Source organism: Sesamum indicum, linkage group LG3 (genome assembly GCF_000512975.1).
Source record: "Sesamum indicum cultivar Zhongzhi No. 13 linkage group LG3, S_indicum_v1.0, whole genome shotgun sequence".
In the NCBI taxonomy this organism is placed as follows: Eukaryota; Viridiplantae; Streptophyta; class Magnoliopsida; order Lamiales; family Pedaliaceae; genus Sesamum; species Sesamum indicum.
In genome coordinates, this window is record NC_026147.1 from 20,818,897 (window position 1) to 20,837,478 (window position 18,582).

Genomic DNA, 18,582 nt, shown 5'->3' on the forward strand with positions numbered 1-18,582 from the left:
TGTAACAATTATAGAGAAAATGATCAACAGACACCTGAAAAACTATCAAAGGTTTTTTTACGTTGGAGAGATTAATCATTAGTTAAAGAAATGGTGATAATATTATGGATTTGAATGAGGAAACATTGGTGCAGCCTAAACTGACACATTCAGCATTTGAAAAAAGTTAAATTATAACAATCTCCTCTGAAATTTGATATAATTACGAATACCCCTTTGTTGTTTGAAAAATTATCAATACCCTAAATTTTAATGGACGTTTAACAATTAGACCAATTCATAAAATTTTCAGATATTTTTTATAGTAAACTAACCAAAATACCCTTATAAATTAAAAATTATAATTTTTTTTTTATGGACTAAGTAAATAACTTTTTTATAATTTCCAAAAAAAATCATTCATCTCGTTCGATTTTTTTATAAGTTTTTAATTTAATTTCATACATCCATCCAAAAATTACATAATTCATCAAACATCAAAAAAGTATTTATAATTTTTCAAACAACAAAAAAGTATTCATAAATATACAAGGCCGTTGTAATTTACCCTTTGAAAAATGCTTTCATTTGGTAGAAAAAATTGCTAGTCATGCGTTTACACAGCAAATTCATACCACTCTATCATTAATGACAACAGATTGCTCGATTTTGCAATTAACAATTAAATAAGCCAGTCTTTCTCCAACAGTTTACATTAGTGGTTAAAATCCCAAAAGTAAAATACCAAGTATCAAGGCAGGCAGTGCAAATTTCTGCACCTGCAACAGTTTCTCATTTCATTCAATATTTATGGCGGTAAACTCATGAGAGCACGCAGGGTTTAATTAAATTACAAGAACACCAAAAGCAAATATCAAAGCTCAGGGAACCATTTTCTAAGGATACCATGAGACTTAGGAGAACACCCCTCCAGATGCCAATGCTCCATGATTTGAAAATATAATGAATTTCAACGAATATCCTTCTATAGTCCCTTGTTTTCTTTCCCATTTTTCATTCTGGCTTGCTGACGAGGACTTCCAAGGGATGGAGTGCATACCTCATTGTTAACTGACTCATTGGGTTGATCTGAGTTCCTCTCTTTCAGCTGATTATTACTCGTCAAAGTAGAGCGCATCGCTCTTGGTAACTTCAAAGGAATATCAATTTCTCCATTGGTTTTTGCTTGCTCCGGGACGTCAACATTCTGGGTTTGAGACTCAATTGGTGTAGCAGGTACCAGCTGAATGACTGATTTGCGCCATTTTTTCCTCAGATTAGGTTTTGGGACACTAGCATTTGCCTGAGACATAATAAAGGTAGTCACAGGATAGTATTTCAATATATATATATATATGTGTGTGTGTGTGTGTGTGTGTGTATACTACTATAGTCAAGCTACAATTTAGATTTCAAAACCAGAAACTTCGGAATTGTTACACATGATCATCAATACGCCAGTTTGCTAGGTTTAAAGTCAAATAAATCTTCCAAAATCATTGTAAGACACCTTGCCAACACTTACCAGGTTATTCCCAATGTCAGATAATGGTTTCCTTGTGACTCCATCATTTGCGTTGACAGGCTTCTCAGACAAAGCAGTTTGAAGTAGCATTGCACCATGAGAAGCAAGATTTTTACTTCTTTCTATTTCATCTGTGTCTAACATATTTCCAGCAGTCTCTGGTTGCAATAAGTCGTTTGCACTAACTTCTTCCCTATTGCTGCATTTTGCTGCACGAGCAACATACTCGCTCAATTGAGGTCGCCACAACTAAGTGTTCTAAATCAGCAGCCGTTTCAACATGGCTATCCGTTTTTGAGTTCCTTTTCCTAGCTTGGCGTTTTTTTCTCTCTCTCGTGCGTACCCACTCGCCGTCCCTATCATCTGATAGCCTTGGATGTTCTTGTTGATCATCATCAGATGTGTCCATGTCTTCTAGCTCAAAAGCATATACTTCACTATTGAGAACAATGGAGTTTTGGGAACCCTAAAGTACGAAAAACCAAGTGCATGAGCTATTGAAAATCAATAATCTCCGTACAATTGCAAAATATACTCCACTATTAAGAACACTGGAGCATTGTGGGAACCCTAAAGTATGGAAAACCAAGCGCCTGAGCTGATGAAATCAATAATCTCCATAAATTTTGCAAAATATATGGCATCATAAGTTTACACAATGAACCTATGTTAGTAGAAAACAATACTAAGATCTGTTAGTATTAGTTGCAACACAAATTATGTCATAATATACCTTGGGTCGTAAGTCATAAGCATGCCCGTCGCTGTTGTTCATCACACAAGCTCCATAGGCTTCATTCATTTCGTTGGTATGTCTCTCCAAAGCCAACTTCTGTAAAAAAAATCCCAACTGAATTCAAGAACAGCTTTGCACAAAAAACATCAATATCCCATAAATGAGTAAATTAAAGAACTAAATAAAAGAAAGATCACCCTAATAGCAACGACTAGGTGGAGATACTAGAATTAGCATATCACATCTGATTACTCCATGATATCCAAGTATTAGACGTTACAAGACTATGAATTATTTCCCTTTAATATTTTTCCATAGAAGCCCATAAAGAACAAAAGGAAATTCTCAACCCACATTGCAAACATTGCAAACAAATGCAAACAAATTAGCATAAAGAACAAATGCAAGGAACGTAACAAAATTTTATACAAGTTATTTTTTGAAAGTATCGTGCTAAATAGTGCTCATCTTGCAAGGAAAATATTGTGTACTGATTAGTTACAGAACCAATAGCTTAAACTAATGATTCAATCAGTAGAAACCTTTAACTGATGACAGTTACATGGTCATGCACCAACGCTTCAGAGTTAATGACATGACCGAGGAGACTGCACAACAAAGTGGTATAACCATGAAACAGTAAAGTATGCCACTAAAAAATAGTGTACTCACCACTAAATTTTCCTGACGGCTGAGTTCAGACTTTTGAAGCTCTACTTGTCTAATCAAGCTGACTACTTTCTCCTTCAAATCTCTAATTTCGGCATCCTTCTCTCTGCAGTCAACTTCTCTATCCCTAAGCTGGCACCTGTTGGGTGGAGTGGGTGGGAATTGTGAGACTAACTACAGAAGTCAAATGTGACTACCAGAAAGGCACTTAAGAGCCAGTTACCGGGAGGATGCTGCCAGGTTAAAGAGGAAGTTCATGATATTTTTGGCTTCAGCAACAGAGCGAACTTGGTTCCATCTCCCTCTACCACTAAATGCTCGTTCACGCTCCTCTGCTTCTGATAATTGAGATGCCATGGAAACAAGTGTACTTGAGGAAGTGGCAAGCATATTCTCAAGAGCAAAAATCCTCGAATTTCTAGCACCAGGAGACATCGACTGTGGGAATTCACTACAATGGAGTAAACCATTAAGTGCTTAGTTAATAATACTCCACTATTCTGTAAAAAATAAACTGAAGCATACAACTCAAAACATTTCGGCTGTCCCTTCAGACCTTAAGTTCGGCTGCTTTCCTATAAGCGCTTCCTCTTTCAATCTTGCAACTTCTTCACCCATTTTAGCCCTCCTACACATAGATAGAGATTGAAATTATAAATAGCAAGGGAGTCTTTTAACTTCAATCATCACAATTCATGAGACCTATGTCATTGTTGTTTCTGTTTAGCTGTCAATTCATATATACCCAACTGACAAGCAAAAATAGAGGTAACCAATTACAAGAGTCCCTAAACACCATGATATTACCATCCGAGTTCTACATATTATAACAGATGGAAAACAAACATAAGGGTATAAAGGTTCCTCTTATAATAAATCAAAAGGGAGTTTGGAGTTATAGTCCTTTGGTAGAAACTTCAGTGAAATGTGTGCACCACCATCGGCACATGATCAAGCAATTTCTTTGTCACAACTGAACAGCATACATTGCAGAAACAGCAAACATAATGATATATAATAGGTATCTTTGTTTTTCGTTATTTCACTTTCCATGGATCACAACTTCCCAAACATGCAACTGATTTACAAATGTGAAAAACCTCAGCAGCCAATTCAAGGGCCAGAAAAACCTAATTGCACACAACATTTCTTTGATTATTTTCTAGATATTTGAGATTAGTAGGCTATGGTACGTCAACATTCTATATGTTAAGGAAAATATATAGATATTATGCTTGATTTTCCCAAGGACATCAGGATTCAAAGAAAGCAATTTGTAAAAATTTGTACAAAGAAAGAAATTTGTAAAAATATATAAATATTTATGGAAGAGTGAGCGCATTTACTCTTTCATTTGCCGCTCATACTCTGACCGCACTTCATGTACTCCTACAGTAACCTCAAGTTCATGCTCAATAGTCTGCACTAGTGCCTTCGAAACAACAGAAAAGATGTTAATAATATTAAAGACAGTGATGGGCAAATCCTTTACAGGATGCAACTACCGTGTACGCTAAGTTATATGCATTAGTGAAAACACAAAAACTCTAGCAAGCCCCCAGAGTAGCGGAGCATACCTGAATTCCAGGACCTTTGTTACTTCCTCCACCTGCATTCATGCAAAGAATCAATACATCACGAAAAGTATGTGTAGGTATTCTTCAAAGCAACAATCCGGTCTATTCTAACCAGGTGTTTCACGTGAAGCTTTCCGAGAATCTAACAACTCCTTAAGTCGTTTTGTAGCCATAGCAGCTTCTTCGGTCTTCCGCTGTAATACCTGATATGCCACATATATCGTAAGATTGAAATCACCATAATTATAGAAAACAAAGGATTAATCCAAGACAATAGATTACCAGCTTTTGCCTCTGGTTGAGTGCCAACAACTTATGCATCTCATATTCATTTCTTCTTCCCTCTTTTTTTAGCTATAGATAAGACAACCCCAAAAAGTTATTATTTTCAGACTGTAAGACATAATAAAGCCATTTGATGCAGTATTTGTAGTTTTATGCTTTTTCAGGATGGGATAGCAAGACTGAAGCAACACGGTGCTGGACTTATTGACATAAACATTTAAAAGGAAACACAAAGAAACACAAGGATTAGTTAAGTGGAGACTCAGTATGCTACTGAGTAAATATTAAATAATATGTAACTACCTGAAGCACTTCTTTTTCTCGAGATGCTTTCCATAGCCTGAACTGCTCAGATTCTTGTTTTATCTTTTGTTGTAATTGAACCTTTACACAAAAAGTATGATAAATGACACAGCAAAGATAAATACTTAAGTTTTCAAGTTTTAAGGTACCAGAAAGTAGCACCTTTTGTGTCTTTATCCTCTGGATCTCATCCTGCAGTCTTCTTGCAGCTTCATCACTTTTCTGTTTTTGTCTTAGGAGTTGAGCTTGAGCATCTTGTTTTTTCTTCAATTCAGCAACCTGTATAGAGAATGAGGTTATAACAACAATATTAATTGGAAAGACAACTTTTTCCAATGAGCTACCTGTGTCTCAAGGACATTGAGTTTTTGAAGATACTCTTCCTTCAGCTTTTGAGCACTATCATCAGAATTGGAAGAGATATTGGCAAGATTATGCTTAAGGGCTTCAATCTCCTTCTACAGAAACAGGAAAAAAAAAAACAAAAACAAAAAAAGGGGGGAAGAAAAAGAAGAAGATACTTAAAAGAAAGACATTTCAATAGAACACCATAGATACAAAAATCATAAATGAAGATCTACCTGTAAAGCACTCTTTTCCAATTCCAAGTCTTGAACCTTCTTCTCATAATGCTGCTTAAGAACTGAAGTATCGACACTTGCAAACCGCTTCATTTCAGCCTTCAAGAAGAGATTAAAATAGTTACACCCAAATGTTGTCCGTCCGAGAGATTAAAATTCATATATTAAAATGCTTTAATCAAGAATGCTATTCAGGTTCATCGCCTCCATGCTTTACACCAACTCAAATATATCCCGAGTTTCATGTCGCATAGTTTCTTTAGATAATAATTTCATGATAAAATTTTAACTCCAATGAATATACAAGAAAAAGCATTCATATCTACTCAAGTTCTTTCGAAGTTTGTTCATATGACATGTTACTATGAGCAAACAGACGAAAGATGTTCAGATGTTCATATGCATAAGTGGAGTGAAATTGTAACATCATTACATATATGCTCCTGGTGTAAGCAGATTTACTAATATTTTCAAAGGATAGAAAAGTGAGGATCAACATTTCTGAAACATTGAGGAAATCCAGTGGGTTTTTGGTGTGTGCAGTCTGATAGGTAATTTTCTTTTGTCAAATAAGAGACCAAAAACATAAGAAAATGAAAGGCAGATGGCAATTTAATTGTCAATGCCATTATATAGACAGAACTTTGCAATCCATCGAATAACACTGAGTTGGAATGTTAAGGAATATAATTCCCAATTTCTGGAAATATCACATCCACTTAAACAAAAACTTCAGATGAAAATGCCTTCAGAACAACTAATATTCAAAAACTAGGAAAACATACATGCAAATAAATGAAAATAACCTCAGATATGATAACGAGCATCATTTTGACTAAGCCGGATCACTTCATTCATTAATTTTTCTTCTTGTTTATAAGCTCCTTGAGAACCTGGATGCTACTTTGTTCAGCATCAAAGCAACAAGTAGATGACATGACCCTAAACTTTGGATTTAAATACTACAGGAAGATAGTTACCTCTTTCTGTACAAGTTTTTTGTCTAACTCTTTCAGTTCCTTGTCCAATTTTTCTTGCAGAGAAGAATGCTCAAGCTCTTTTTCCACATCTTCAACCACACCTACAAGATGTCAAGTGTTATGTTATGCACCTATAATCCCTAAAATGATATATGTGTACAAAAACCAGTAGGGTACACCAAAACCTCTTGCAGAATTACTTCAACATTAATAAACGTCATTATGAAGCATCAGCCAAAGAGCAAGCTGCAACAAACTTTGAACTGCCCACAAGCTGGTGGTAGCTTACCATCTGTTTCTACAATTTTTACGTCAGAGTCCATGATATACAAATTTCTTGAGTGACTCCCATCATCTTCCGAATCGAGATAATCATCAGAACTCTCACGTCTTAAACGATTCAAATTTCGTATTCTCATCAGTTCACTCTCTAGTTCTTGAATCTTGGTAATATAGCTTTTCACAATATCGAAATCCTGAAGAACAAAGAAAAGCAAATTTTAGAAGAGAGCTAGAGAGAGGAAAAAGAAAATCAATCTTCAACCACAATAGTTTACAAAATAATCTATGATTGGACAGTTCAAGCAATCAAACCTTATCTGATTTGGTGTCAGTCTCATCCCAAGGTTTTCCATTTTGTGCTGATTCAATTTTCATAATCAGTCTATCCCTTTCCACCTGAGACAAAACCAATTAGATTGATAAGGCAGATTACAGCATTTCCTAAGACTCTGCCATTTTCCTTTTTTTTCTGGTGTCAACAGTAAGTCAATTCCAGACCAAAAAGAACCAACCTGAGCTTCGATAGCTCGTTGTGTCAAATGCTCATAACTGATTCGACATTCTTGAAGCGCCTCCTGTAATTCCATTTTACTTTCTTCAAGCAAAGATATTTTATGCTTAAGGATCTGTAACCAAGAAATGTGGAGTAAATACCAAAACTAGAACCATATTGTTGTATAATCACCTATGTTAACATATACACATACGATATATACATGCATATGTAAAAAAACTGTAGTGAACAAATATACACAGCTTCGTTTAGAAATCCACATTTCTTGGGAATGACCGAAAAACAGAACTTTTTTTTTTGTGGAAATAGGTTGATACTGTATATGCACTCAATATTGATGCTTGGAAGAAACTAGCATAGTTAGTTTGCATGATTATACTTTAATTTCTTCAGATGGTGCATTGGAGTCTCCACGGAAGAAAAGCAACTCAGCTTGCAATTGTTCAATTTGACTCCGCATCCTTTGCATCTGAGCTGTCATTGGATCACGATTGATCTACAAATATAAAGAAATATAAGAGGGAAATACCTCGGTAATTTATTTTTCATGAAAATGGTAACATATTTGATAATGAAATACTAACTACTTATACAGGAGGAAACATACAATAGCTTTATTCTGAATGTTCCGCGCACGATTTGCATATTTCAGCGTGTTAAGTGTCTCCTCAGCATTTGTATCAGCAGGGCTAACACAAGCTGTAAACATAAAAGTTAATTATTAGATAACAATGAAGAATAGCCTATACCAATTTTTAGAAAATGGAGATGTTTTGTCATCAATCTTAAGCCAATGCTGATAAGGGTTACACAGATAAACTAGTGTCTTCTAGTAAGAAAATGAGGAATGCATGCAAAAGCATACCAATCATAATTGTTTTGCTATTTCCACCGAGTGAATCCTGTAAAGAATGAAGTACTAATTAGCATGATAAGCATATCTATAGAAAATATATACTATTTGTGGAAGACTTAAAGGAAGCAATATACATCTTGAATAGGAAATCTCTTGATGAATGAAAGACGGGTAGTGTTAAGGATTTTATACCAAAATATGAAATCAACTCTTACATAGTTCCATTATGATCCAATGGGCTTAACTACCAAAGGCCAAAGAACTCGAGATGCTATGCAAATTATCTTTTCCCAGCCATAGCTCTGAAGCTACTTAGGAATCAACTAGTCAAAGTTAATGTTGATACAAATAATTAGCTAGACAACATCATTTTCATTTTAAATGCAGAAATTAAGACTCTGGCAATTCATCTCCATACAAGTATCTTGTCCCTCATTAGAGGACATCAATAAACCAAAATATATCCTTGCCTGTAATATGCGTGTTAACTTGCTGTCACGGTAAGGAACATGACCTCCTTCTTTCCGCTTCTTTTCATCTCCCAACGCACTGATAACATTACCCAGAGCCAACAACCCCTTATTGATGTGAATGCCTAAGCCACATGGAATTAGAAGATTAAAAAATCATTCAGTCTTCCAACCAAATAGAAAAAACTAGGATTTGCATGACTATAGGCAGCTCTCATTTGGTAAAAAACAACTCAAGCATTGAAAATCACTCCATTAATCAGACACAGAAAAATAAGAACAAAACAAAATTCCATAGCTCAAGCAATGACCGTGAGAGCAACCGTTGATTAACTAAAAACAATTCACAATCCTGACATCTTTGTGGAGAATCAAGAATTATATTGCTAGATACAACAAATAGGTAAACAACTCTCAAATGCCACATAAGTTGGACCAATGCATAAAAGATTAACAAACCACGTTACCTTCCTGCAAGCGTGTCCCATCTGCACCTGTTCGTTTTGCACGCTCAGAACCTGCAAGGTCCACTAGGTGAAGCTTCGCATGCAAAACATCGTCGCCAACGTCATCTCCAGCCAAATTATTAGCTATTCTCCTTTGTTCCATAGAGATTGTAAAAATGGCATGTGAACGACTGCAGAAACAGGAAAAAGATATGTGAGAAGGTTATTATGCATATTGAGGTCAAAATTAAGAAACCCCTATTCAAACACTAAGGTTTATCAAATAAAATGAGTTAATTCCATACATAACTTGATGTAAGTGTAACTTCAAAACAACATTGTGGCAACCTAGTCTACTGATTCAACTAAACACCACAAAGAAGTTGATTATACCTTGATTGACTATTCATATTTGTGCTCCCTGTGGCACGAGCAAATGAACCTTGCAGCAGGTATGAAGCCATCTCTTCTTTAGTCCTGACCTCTGCCTCTGTAACCCCAGCGAGTGTAATCCCTCCACTCACTCTTTCTCTGATTTGAATGGGGACTCTTGCAGGCCCTGTTGTTCTTTGATCAAGCAAATCAAAGACCTCTTCCTTGAAAATCTGGAACACGAAGATTAGAGAATAAGCAAATTGAAAATTGGAAATTCCCATATTCAAAGTGAAACTTGCAATTTATACTTGATACCTCAATAAAAGATACTCTAATCAAATATTCTGTAGACTCCTTCATAGCCTCCACTTTTGAAAAAATAGTATCCATTACTTTGGGGATGACGCCGCTCTTTTGCTCTTCGCCGTTATAATTCGTACCCATGGTATAAGTTTTCCCAGACCCAGTCTAGAAATGAATTATCAGATATAACAAATGAGTTTCCATGTTATTTCGATTTTCCAAAAGCATGAGCCTTAAATAAGAACAGTACCAACAATGTAGACTAATAACAATAGTTGGAAACACCTTATGATTAAGACGACAAAACATTGAAAATCTTGATCAAGCAGTTAAACTGAATACCTGGCCATATGCAAGTACAGTGCCATTATAGCCATGAAACAAGGCATCAACTAAAGGAGCAACACATTCATCAAATATTGATGAACACGGGCTTCCCCTACTACCAAAGACGTTGTCAAATGTGAAGGCATGAGATCCAATTTGAACCTGTTACATGCATCAATTGCAACAATACCAACAAAAACCAGTCAACACAAAAGCTTCTTCCTTAATTCAATTTTAAGTGAGAACAAATATAGTTGCACGTGTACAATAAAAAATTCCGCTAGCTTAAAAAAGTAAGGAAACAATATTAATCAAACATCAATACCCGCACGCTTCATATTATCTTTATTCATCAAAAACAACATGAAAACATTCATCTAAAACTAAGAAAGTAGTCATGGTTGAAATGAAAACCTGCTTTTCAGCGGGATAGACAGTGATGCAGTCAGTACAGCCCACAAGAAGCTCAGAAGTAACAAGCGGCCTAATATTGACTGCAACCCTCACACTCTGTGACGACTCAGAATTATCCATCTTCCCCAGATCAGAAGCCGCCCACCAACAACAATAAAATGATATCTGAAGAAAGAAAAAATCAAAATGATATCTCAACAAAACATAATCCCACCATCTGCAACCCACATTTCAGTTACATTCATAGAACCCCCCACCCCACCCCAAAGAAAAGAAAACAGAAAACCATCAGAGCACGAAAAGGGACTAAGGGATAGCACTGCGTACATTTCTTAGCTGATGAAGGAAGAGTAATTCTGAACTGAAAGAGGGAAATGGAGGTTGAAGGAGAGGAAGAGAGAGAGAGAGAGAGAGAGCGGCTATTTCATTTGAAATCTGGAAAGGAAAAGAGGCGGATAAAGAAAGAGAGGGATATAACGGAACTGAAAAAGACCACATAATTGAATTGGAGAAAGGGCGGTTGGGTCCAAAATTCAAATTTTCAGATGTACAACTCAAATTTATTTATTTATTACACACCTCTGCCACAAAGTCCAAATTTTAAAATATTATTTTATTTTTATTTTAAATAATAAATTTGTTTTAATTGATAGAGTTTTTTTATTTCCTTATTATTTCTTTTTATTTTGACTTTTGGTATTATTATTATTTAAAATTATGAGATCGAATCATAAAATTTTTACATAGATAGAGTTGAAATTCATATATGTTCACAATCTGCAAAATTTATATATTTATAAATTAGTATAACATTGATATAACTATCACTTATATTATTGAACAACATGGGTTAATCAGAACATCAAAATTCAGATCAGACTGTTAGATATGATAAAACTTACAAAAAAATATATTTGATAAAGTTTTAGACTTATTGGATATATGGATGTCGAGATATCGTATTCGAAACACAAGAGCAATAATTCAAGATGGTGTATCGTTGAATTAGGCCATGTGATTTTAAATCATACCGTCTGATATGATTTAATGGATACAGTCTTGTATATATTTAAATTTCGTATGAATCAGGTGCTCGAATTTTAAGATATCGTAATTATTGATTAAACTTTTTAATCTCATTATATATATAATAAAATAATAATTAGAATTATTCAACCATCATCATCATCATCATTATTATTATTGTTGTTGTTATTATTATTATTATTATTATTATTATTATGATTTTTAGATTAATTCATAGGAATTACTAAATTTTGACATAAATTTATAAATAGTAAAAAATCATAAGTCAATTACGTGTCAATTTAAAAAATATTAACGTAATATAAATATATATTAAAATATAACATAAAGTTCTATATATAATAATATCAAACAATAATTTTAATTATAAAAAATATTATAATTTACTAAGTTGTTGATTAAATTATTTTTGTATAAAGATTTAGTGTATAAATAAAAGTACCATAATTTATTATTATCTAAAATAAAATGTGTGATATTGATTAATAATTATAATATATGGTCAATTTTGATTATAAAACTGATCAAATATTAAATATAAAATTAAATATATAGAGAATTCAAAAACAAAATTATATATAAAAAATATTCACCAGCTTGCGAGCTGGTGAACAGCCTTCTTTGAGCTCGAGCTCGAATTTCTCGAGCTCGAGTCGAGCTCAAAGTCGAGCCGGCTCGACTCATCTACCCCTAGTCCAAAACAAGTAGTATTTTAAGTTTAAAAAACAAAAAAAGAATCCTGAAAAATTATCATTTCTAATAAAAAAAATTAAAACTGTGAATATTTTTTATTACTATCCGTTGTGGCATATCATTCCTATGTACATATATTAAATAATATGTCATGTTTTGAAGTATATTATAAATAATAATAAAATATATAAACAAATAAATCACAAATTAAAAGAAAAATAATAATAACTTAAGATATTATTGACACAAGAAAAATAACAACTCGTGAATGGCGAGGGCTGCGCGTCTCGCGCATGGCGCGCCATTGACTACACAGTGCGTAATAAGTGGATATAAGAGAATCCAATATTCTGTATTCCTTAACTGGAAGGTGCACGCTAGCGGACAGCACACGCATTTAGCAATGTAAAGAGCAAGAGTTGAAAAGGAAAAATTTCTATTTGTAGACAAACTTACTTGATGTAAAAGTCTATGATTGTATCATTGACAATTGTATCTGGCAGTAGCAGATCTACATCTCTCTTACTTATGGAAACAGCATCCGGATCACCTTTTGGATAAACCACGTCTTCAAAGGGCTTATCAAAACTGTAACATTTATTTTTGTCTGATATTATTAGCTCAACATAGAATAAACTGTACAGTATTATATTTAAGATGTTTTCCAATCTTTTGTGCTGCTAATTGAAGGTTATTTAACAAACCTTCTAGTCATCCAAACATCATAAAACAGGTGGAAATTTTTAAAAATAGAGTGTGTCATGAAGAGGAAGTCATGGAGCACCAATTAGTGCCATCCACAAAGTTTAAGATAACTCTCGCGACAAAAAGAATAACTTCTTCAGTTTAAACACAAATGATGATAGAAAACAATTTTGAGGATACAGTCTCGACCAATCAATTAAGGGCGTGTTTACCCAAATGGATTCGCAATCTGGCCGCGGGATTCATTTGGGATTTGTACTGAGATTGTCTATTATTGGATAATGAAATGGTGCGTTTACTACACACGACTATATTGCGAAGATATCCTACTAAAAGTATTTACTAGTAGTGATTTCACACATACTTCCTAATAAATTTACTTTTTTGTCCCCATCAACAGACAGAAATTACTTGTTCATGTAATCCATTCTTCATTTCTCTCTCCCTCTTTTCCCTTGCGTCCGACTTGTAGACGTTTTTGGCAAAACACGCTATTCCGGCCGAATCCTCCGAACGAGCACAACAACCTCCATATTTTGGGTAAGTTCATCGTCACTCCCATATCTTCCGCGTCCTGGTACGCATTTTTTGTATCGCGTGTAATGTATCGATGATTTCGTATTTTGTTGTTCTAGGGTTTCTCAAGTGACCGATCCTATTGTGCAGGAGGCTAATCTGGTACGTTCCTAAACGCTTCCGCACACAATAGTTTGAGGTTAACAATTTCTGTCAAAGCAGCTTGTACCCCCGTCTTCAAGTTCTTTATGCTTCTTTCCGTCTTCTGTTCTCATTCGGAATAAGTTTTCCCCTTTATATTTGTTAAAATTTACTGCTACAATTTCGCATACCTTACTTTCGAGCTGTCGTTGCATTGAAAATTCTACATTTTAATTGCCTACATCGTCTTATTTTTCCCCGTATTACAACTGGTTAAGGTGTAACGTCATACATCTAGTTCAATTTCTCTATTGCTTGTAGTTGAAGTGACTGTAAGTAGTTAACGAATTTGATTATTGCCGTCAATGTCATCTCGCCAAACCTGTGAATAATATGTGTTACTATTACCGTAATGTTATAGTAATATTCAGTTCCTTCTACCATCCCTTCTGATCCTTACATTTTGGTTTCATAGGACAACATACATGGAGACCCCTACTTCAAAACACGATTACAGTAGTAACGAATCCGATGCTAGAACCGGTAGTAGGCACCGTTCCTCTGCCACAAACGACCAACTTCTTCGTTTTTGCTATTGCGGTAAGGATGCGCTCGTACGCACTTCATGGACCTCCCATAATCCGGGTAGAAGGTTTCGCGGGTGCCCGGGCAATGAGGTTTGTTAATCAATAAATTCAGTATTTAAACTGTGGCAAAACTTGTTACGTGGATAATTCGTCTACGCTTTAGACCATACACACTTACTCTTGCTACAATCGTATTTCTTCTTCTGATGAATTGGAAAATACACGACGTGACATATTGTTCTTATCTGGCAGGGACAATACTGCGGTACATTCCAATGGGTTGACCCCCCAGTGTGTCGCAGGTCTAAGGAGATTATTCCTGGACTGTTGAACAGGATTTTCGAATATGAAAGTCAGATTAAAAGTTTAAATGAACTTCTACATGCAGAGGAGATGCGTCGTACTACATTAAGAAATTATTTATATGTCGTGATATTTGTGTGGTTGATGACTACTTGTATTGTCTTTTTTGTCTAACCTTGCTTAAATCGACGTACTGTGTATTTTTCGTATGTTAATGTCAGTAGGCATCTACCCTTTTGTTGACGCACTGTTCATTGTGCCATGCGCAAATCTGACAATGTAAGTTCTCCTAAACCGGCCAGTTGTAAGTTTGTTTATCGATTTTCGTTTGTACTGTACATCCTCTAAAATGAATACCATAGCGTTAGTACACTCATTCATTAGTGTATTGTGACACGCTTATGTTTTCCGTTCTTCATATAAGTTTTGTGTTATGGCTATATTCTATATTGCATTACTGGAATTGCCACTGAAAAATGGCCCACAATGATTTAAGGTGAGAGCGACATGACATTACCCTCCTTCCTAATAAAAGTAGCAGCATATTAACTTTCCTGATCAACCCTTCCATTCACTCTATCCGGATTTAATGTCTTTACATTCATTACTTCTCCAACTGCCCATCCTCCAACTACTTCGCTTTAGATACATAACTTTTTACATTGATTGTGGACCTGAGGTGGGTCTTCAATTTGATGTTGTTTTAAGAAAGTAAAGTGGCGGTCCCTTAGTTTCATTGACAAGATATGCATTTACCACTAAGGTGTAATACATCTGCTGATTGTGACGGAATTTTGTGTTAATTAAAGCCACCTACCCTTACTGAATGCAACAGGTATATTGCATTTCAAAGTATATGGACCTACTAAGAGTCATCAATACATGTACAGTCTTTGCATTTTATTGGCCACCGCATCAAATCACGATGCATAACTTTGCAGTATAAATGTGAGCTTTTTGCTGAACCCAGTTCATCAAAATATCAGAAAGTTCCCTTTTTGCTCAAACAACTTCAGCTTTTATGCCCAAACATCTTGTATTTCCCAACTCTATTTAATGATGTGGCCGGATGGATTCTACTATCAACGGTACATGTTTTATTGTACCAAGTGGAGCAAAGATATGGAAAAAACTTTTGTCAGTAGATTATTGTATCATGCCAAGAAAGGACGATTTCACCCTGATCGTGAGAACAAGTTCGCAATAACTGATGCGTTGGAGGAGGTGCAAAAATGTCACGAAGGCAAGATTGATTTCGGCTGGGGTAAATATGTCCTTAACTTCCTCCGCGAGAGGCATGAGGTGTTTGGGAAGCTGATTGCCCGTCGGGATGTAATCCATAACAGTCGGCTTCGATTCGTAACTGCAGCCGACGCAACGTGGAAGGAATTCTGCAAGGTGATTTGTGGTTTTTAATGTTTGTCTATTGTGGTCTTATATTATTCTATTATGTACAAGTGTGGGCAATTTTACCACTGTCTTGGATGATAAATTTCCGTGTCCGTTGCAGGAATCTCGCATAGGCAAATGTTATGTGAATGCGTACGAAGACATGTGGGCTGAGTTATGTAAGCTGTTCGCTCAACCTGTTGACTCTGATACTGTCTCTGTCGGCGATGAAGATGCACAAGACACTGAAGAAAATGAGTCCACCAAACAGCCTGCTCATGATGGCGATGCCGAAGCAACCGATTCTCCGGGCGGTCCACTTACAGACCCGTGTCCTTACGGGTATATCTCAGATAGTCCGACCTCGAGCTCTTCCCTTTGGAATTTCGTGGACGATTTCTACGGTTGTGAGGATGATGCCGATTCCTTGCAGCCACTCCCTAGAGTGCCTATGCCTGAACAGAAATCCATAAGTAAGTGTTGTGACAGCCCAGTTGCTGTAAAGACTCCATCACAAGCCAGTTCCTCGGCATCCAACCGCACTCCGGTAAAGAAGGAAGATTGAGGCAGTAGATGTTGGTTCGATGCTAGGTGTTATGTCGTCAAAGGTGGTTTTCAAAGTTTGTAGGAAGATGGTCGGCTACAATGTTTTCTTCAGATGCGGACGTTATTTTGCAATATATTATGTTGTATCGGACTATATATATATATGTAGATATTTTTTTCTTATAATGTACTAAAAAAATGCGGAATTTTGTCGGGCATATTGTTGTATGTTGCAGCACAACCCGCATGAAATGCATGTTAATGTCCTTTCTTTTTTTAGTAGGCCTATAGTGCATTAATGCGTATCAGGGTACGAATGTCTGTTCACGACAGTTGCAGGTCCTTTTGTATTTTCGTATATGATTGCATGGGTTGTATATGTTCTTTGGACCACTTGCAACTGTTATTCCTGGCAGGCGTACTGTAGTTTATGTAATGAATGAAGTAAAGTAAGTAGTGTCGTATTTGCCACCTATTGTCACTTCATTTCATTTTCTTTATCTTATTGTTTTTCACAATATTGAGTTATTTGTTTGTGGAAAATTTTTTTGTTTAATGCCTCAAACCCGAACAGAATTCTTAACTGGGTGTTTTACCTCTTGAACTTCACTCGACATTTACAAGGCTAATCCGTGTCAGTTGCTTTGTAAATGCCCGGACATGAAAGTGCTGAGCGTATATTCATCTTAAGTGTGCATTAACCAGAAATATGCTGAGCCAAACGCCACATAATCCGCTCCTTTCCCAAGCATGTTGCATTAATGAGGGCAGGCAAATGATGGAAAGATGCAGAGTCTGACATCAATTGGAAAATATAAAGCGTTTGAAGTCCGCGTGTATATAAATGGACTTCTCGGTCCCAGACTCTGAAAATATCTCAAAACTCTACTCACAAACCCTAGTCTTCGTCTTTACCCGGCTCACCACAGCACATCATCGAAATGCCTCGGAGGAAATTTCCAATGGGTCAGTTGCGCTATTTCTACACTCCTACTTGGACGAAGAAGGTGGACGCTGCATTCTGTACCTTCCTCCACGTCTATGCCATAATGGGCAATCCTCAGACGAACCCACGACATCCGATGAACCCTGCGTTCTTAAACGCCTGTGATGCCCTCAATGACTACGCCAAGCGGAACTGGTCTTACGGTTTCTTCCTATCCAGACTGCACATTTTAGGGCTGAGGTACTTTCTCTCTTCTACTGAAGGAACCTAATATAAAGTGGAACCAAAATTCCAACCGGATGTCTGGCAGCGCTGAAGGAACCTAATATAAAGTGGAACCAAAATTCCAACCGGATGTCTGGCAGCGGAGAAGATTGGCGCAGGATCATACGGGTATGTTTTTCCTAATAAATTTGTTCATATGTTTCACAGACCTCTTTGCATTTGCACGCTCAGTTGAATGTGGTTTTCAGGTGCATCCCTTCGCTAAGGCGTATTACTATTTCGGGGAGCCGAAATGGGAGCAGCTTCAGGAGATATTCGGTGGTGAACACAATGTGCCGGACACCAATATGAGCGAGGATGTGGGAGACTTCAGTCTGGATGGGTCCATTAACTCAGATGTGCAGTTCTTGGGTTGGAAACAGGATGAAGAGCCAGAGGTCATTGATCTCGTCACTACCGAAGATGAAAACTGATGGTGCATTTTGGGTCGTTGGGAAGAAGGAGAATCAGGAAAAAAAAAATCGCATCGACGCAGGACCAACAATATGATGCTTTCCTTTTCTTTTTGTCTTTTTTTGTTAAACACTGTTTTGGGCTGTAGTAATCGAATGATGAATGGATGTTGGTTATGATTAGGTTAACGTTTCCATGCCATACTCTGCATTCTAATACCTTCTATATCCCCTAACCTCCGCGGCAGTTTGTCTATTACCACTTAGAACAACGGAGTAATTGAGTAATTATGCTTAATTAATGAGAACATAAACCGATTGAAATTATTTAACACAATTAATAATGTACTCATACTGCAATGCGACTAACAAACTCCAAATATACTTTGCATTATGTCCTTCGTTTTCTT

The 18,582-nt window shown here is 36.1% G+C and overlaps 1 protein-coding gene across 1 annotated transcript; it reads right to left on the reverse strand.

The window, feature by feature from the left end:
- On the reverse strand, positions 750–11,045 carry LOC105159036 (kinesin-like protein KIN-4C). Its single transcript, XM_020692238.1, is given in 29 exon segments — positions 750–1,282; positions 1,505–1,712; positions 1,714–1,970; positions 2,238–2,336; positions 2,913–3,048; positions 3,133–3,360; positions 3,466–3,537; positions 4,256–4,341; positions 4,487–4,518; positions 4,599–4,689; positions 4,769–4,840; positions 5,075–5,155; positions 5,237–5,353; positions 5,419–5,532; positions 5,656–5,754; positions 6,636–6,736; positions 6,925–7,111; positions 7,230–7,313; positions 7,430–7,543; positions 7,811–7,927; positions 8,039–8,130; positions 8,297–8,333; positions 8,758–8,882; positions 9,225–9,394; positions 9,597–9,808; positions 9,894–10,046; positions 10,224–10,370; positions 10,623–10,787; positions 10,950–11,045. Coding segments are annotated over 28 exon segments (3,669 nt in total). The 5' UTR covers positions 10,743–10,787; positions 10,950–11,045; the 3' UTR covers positions 750–964.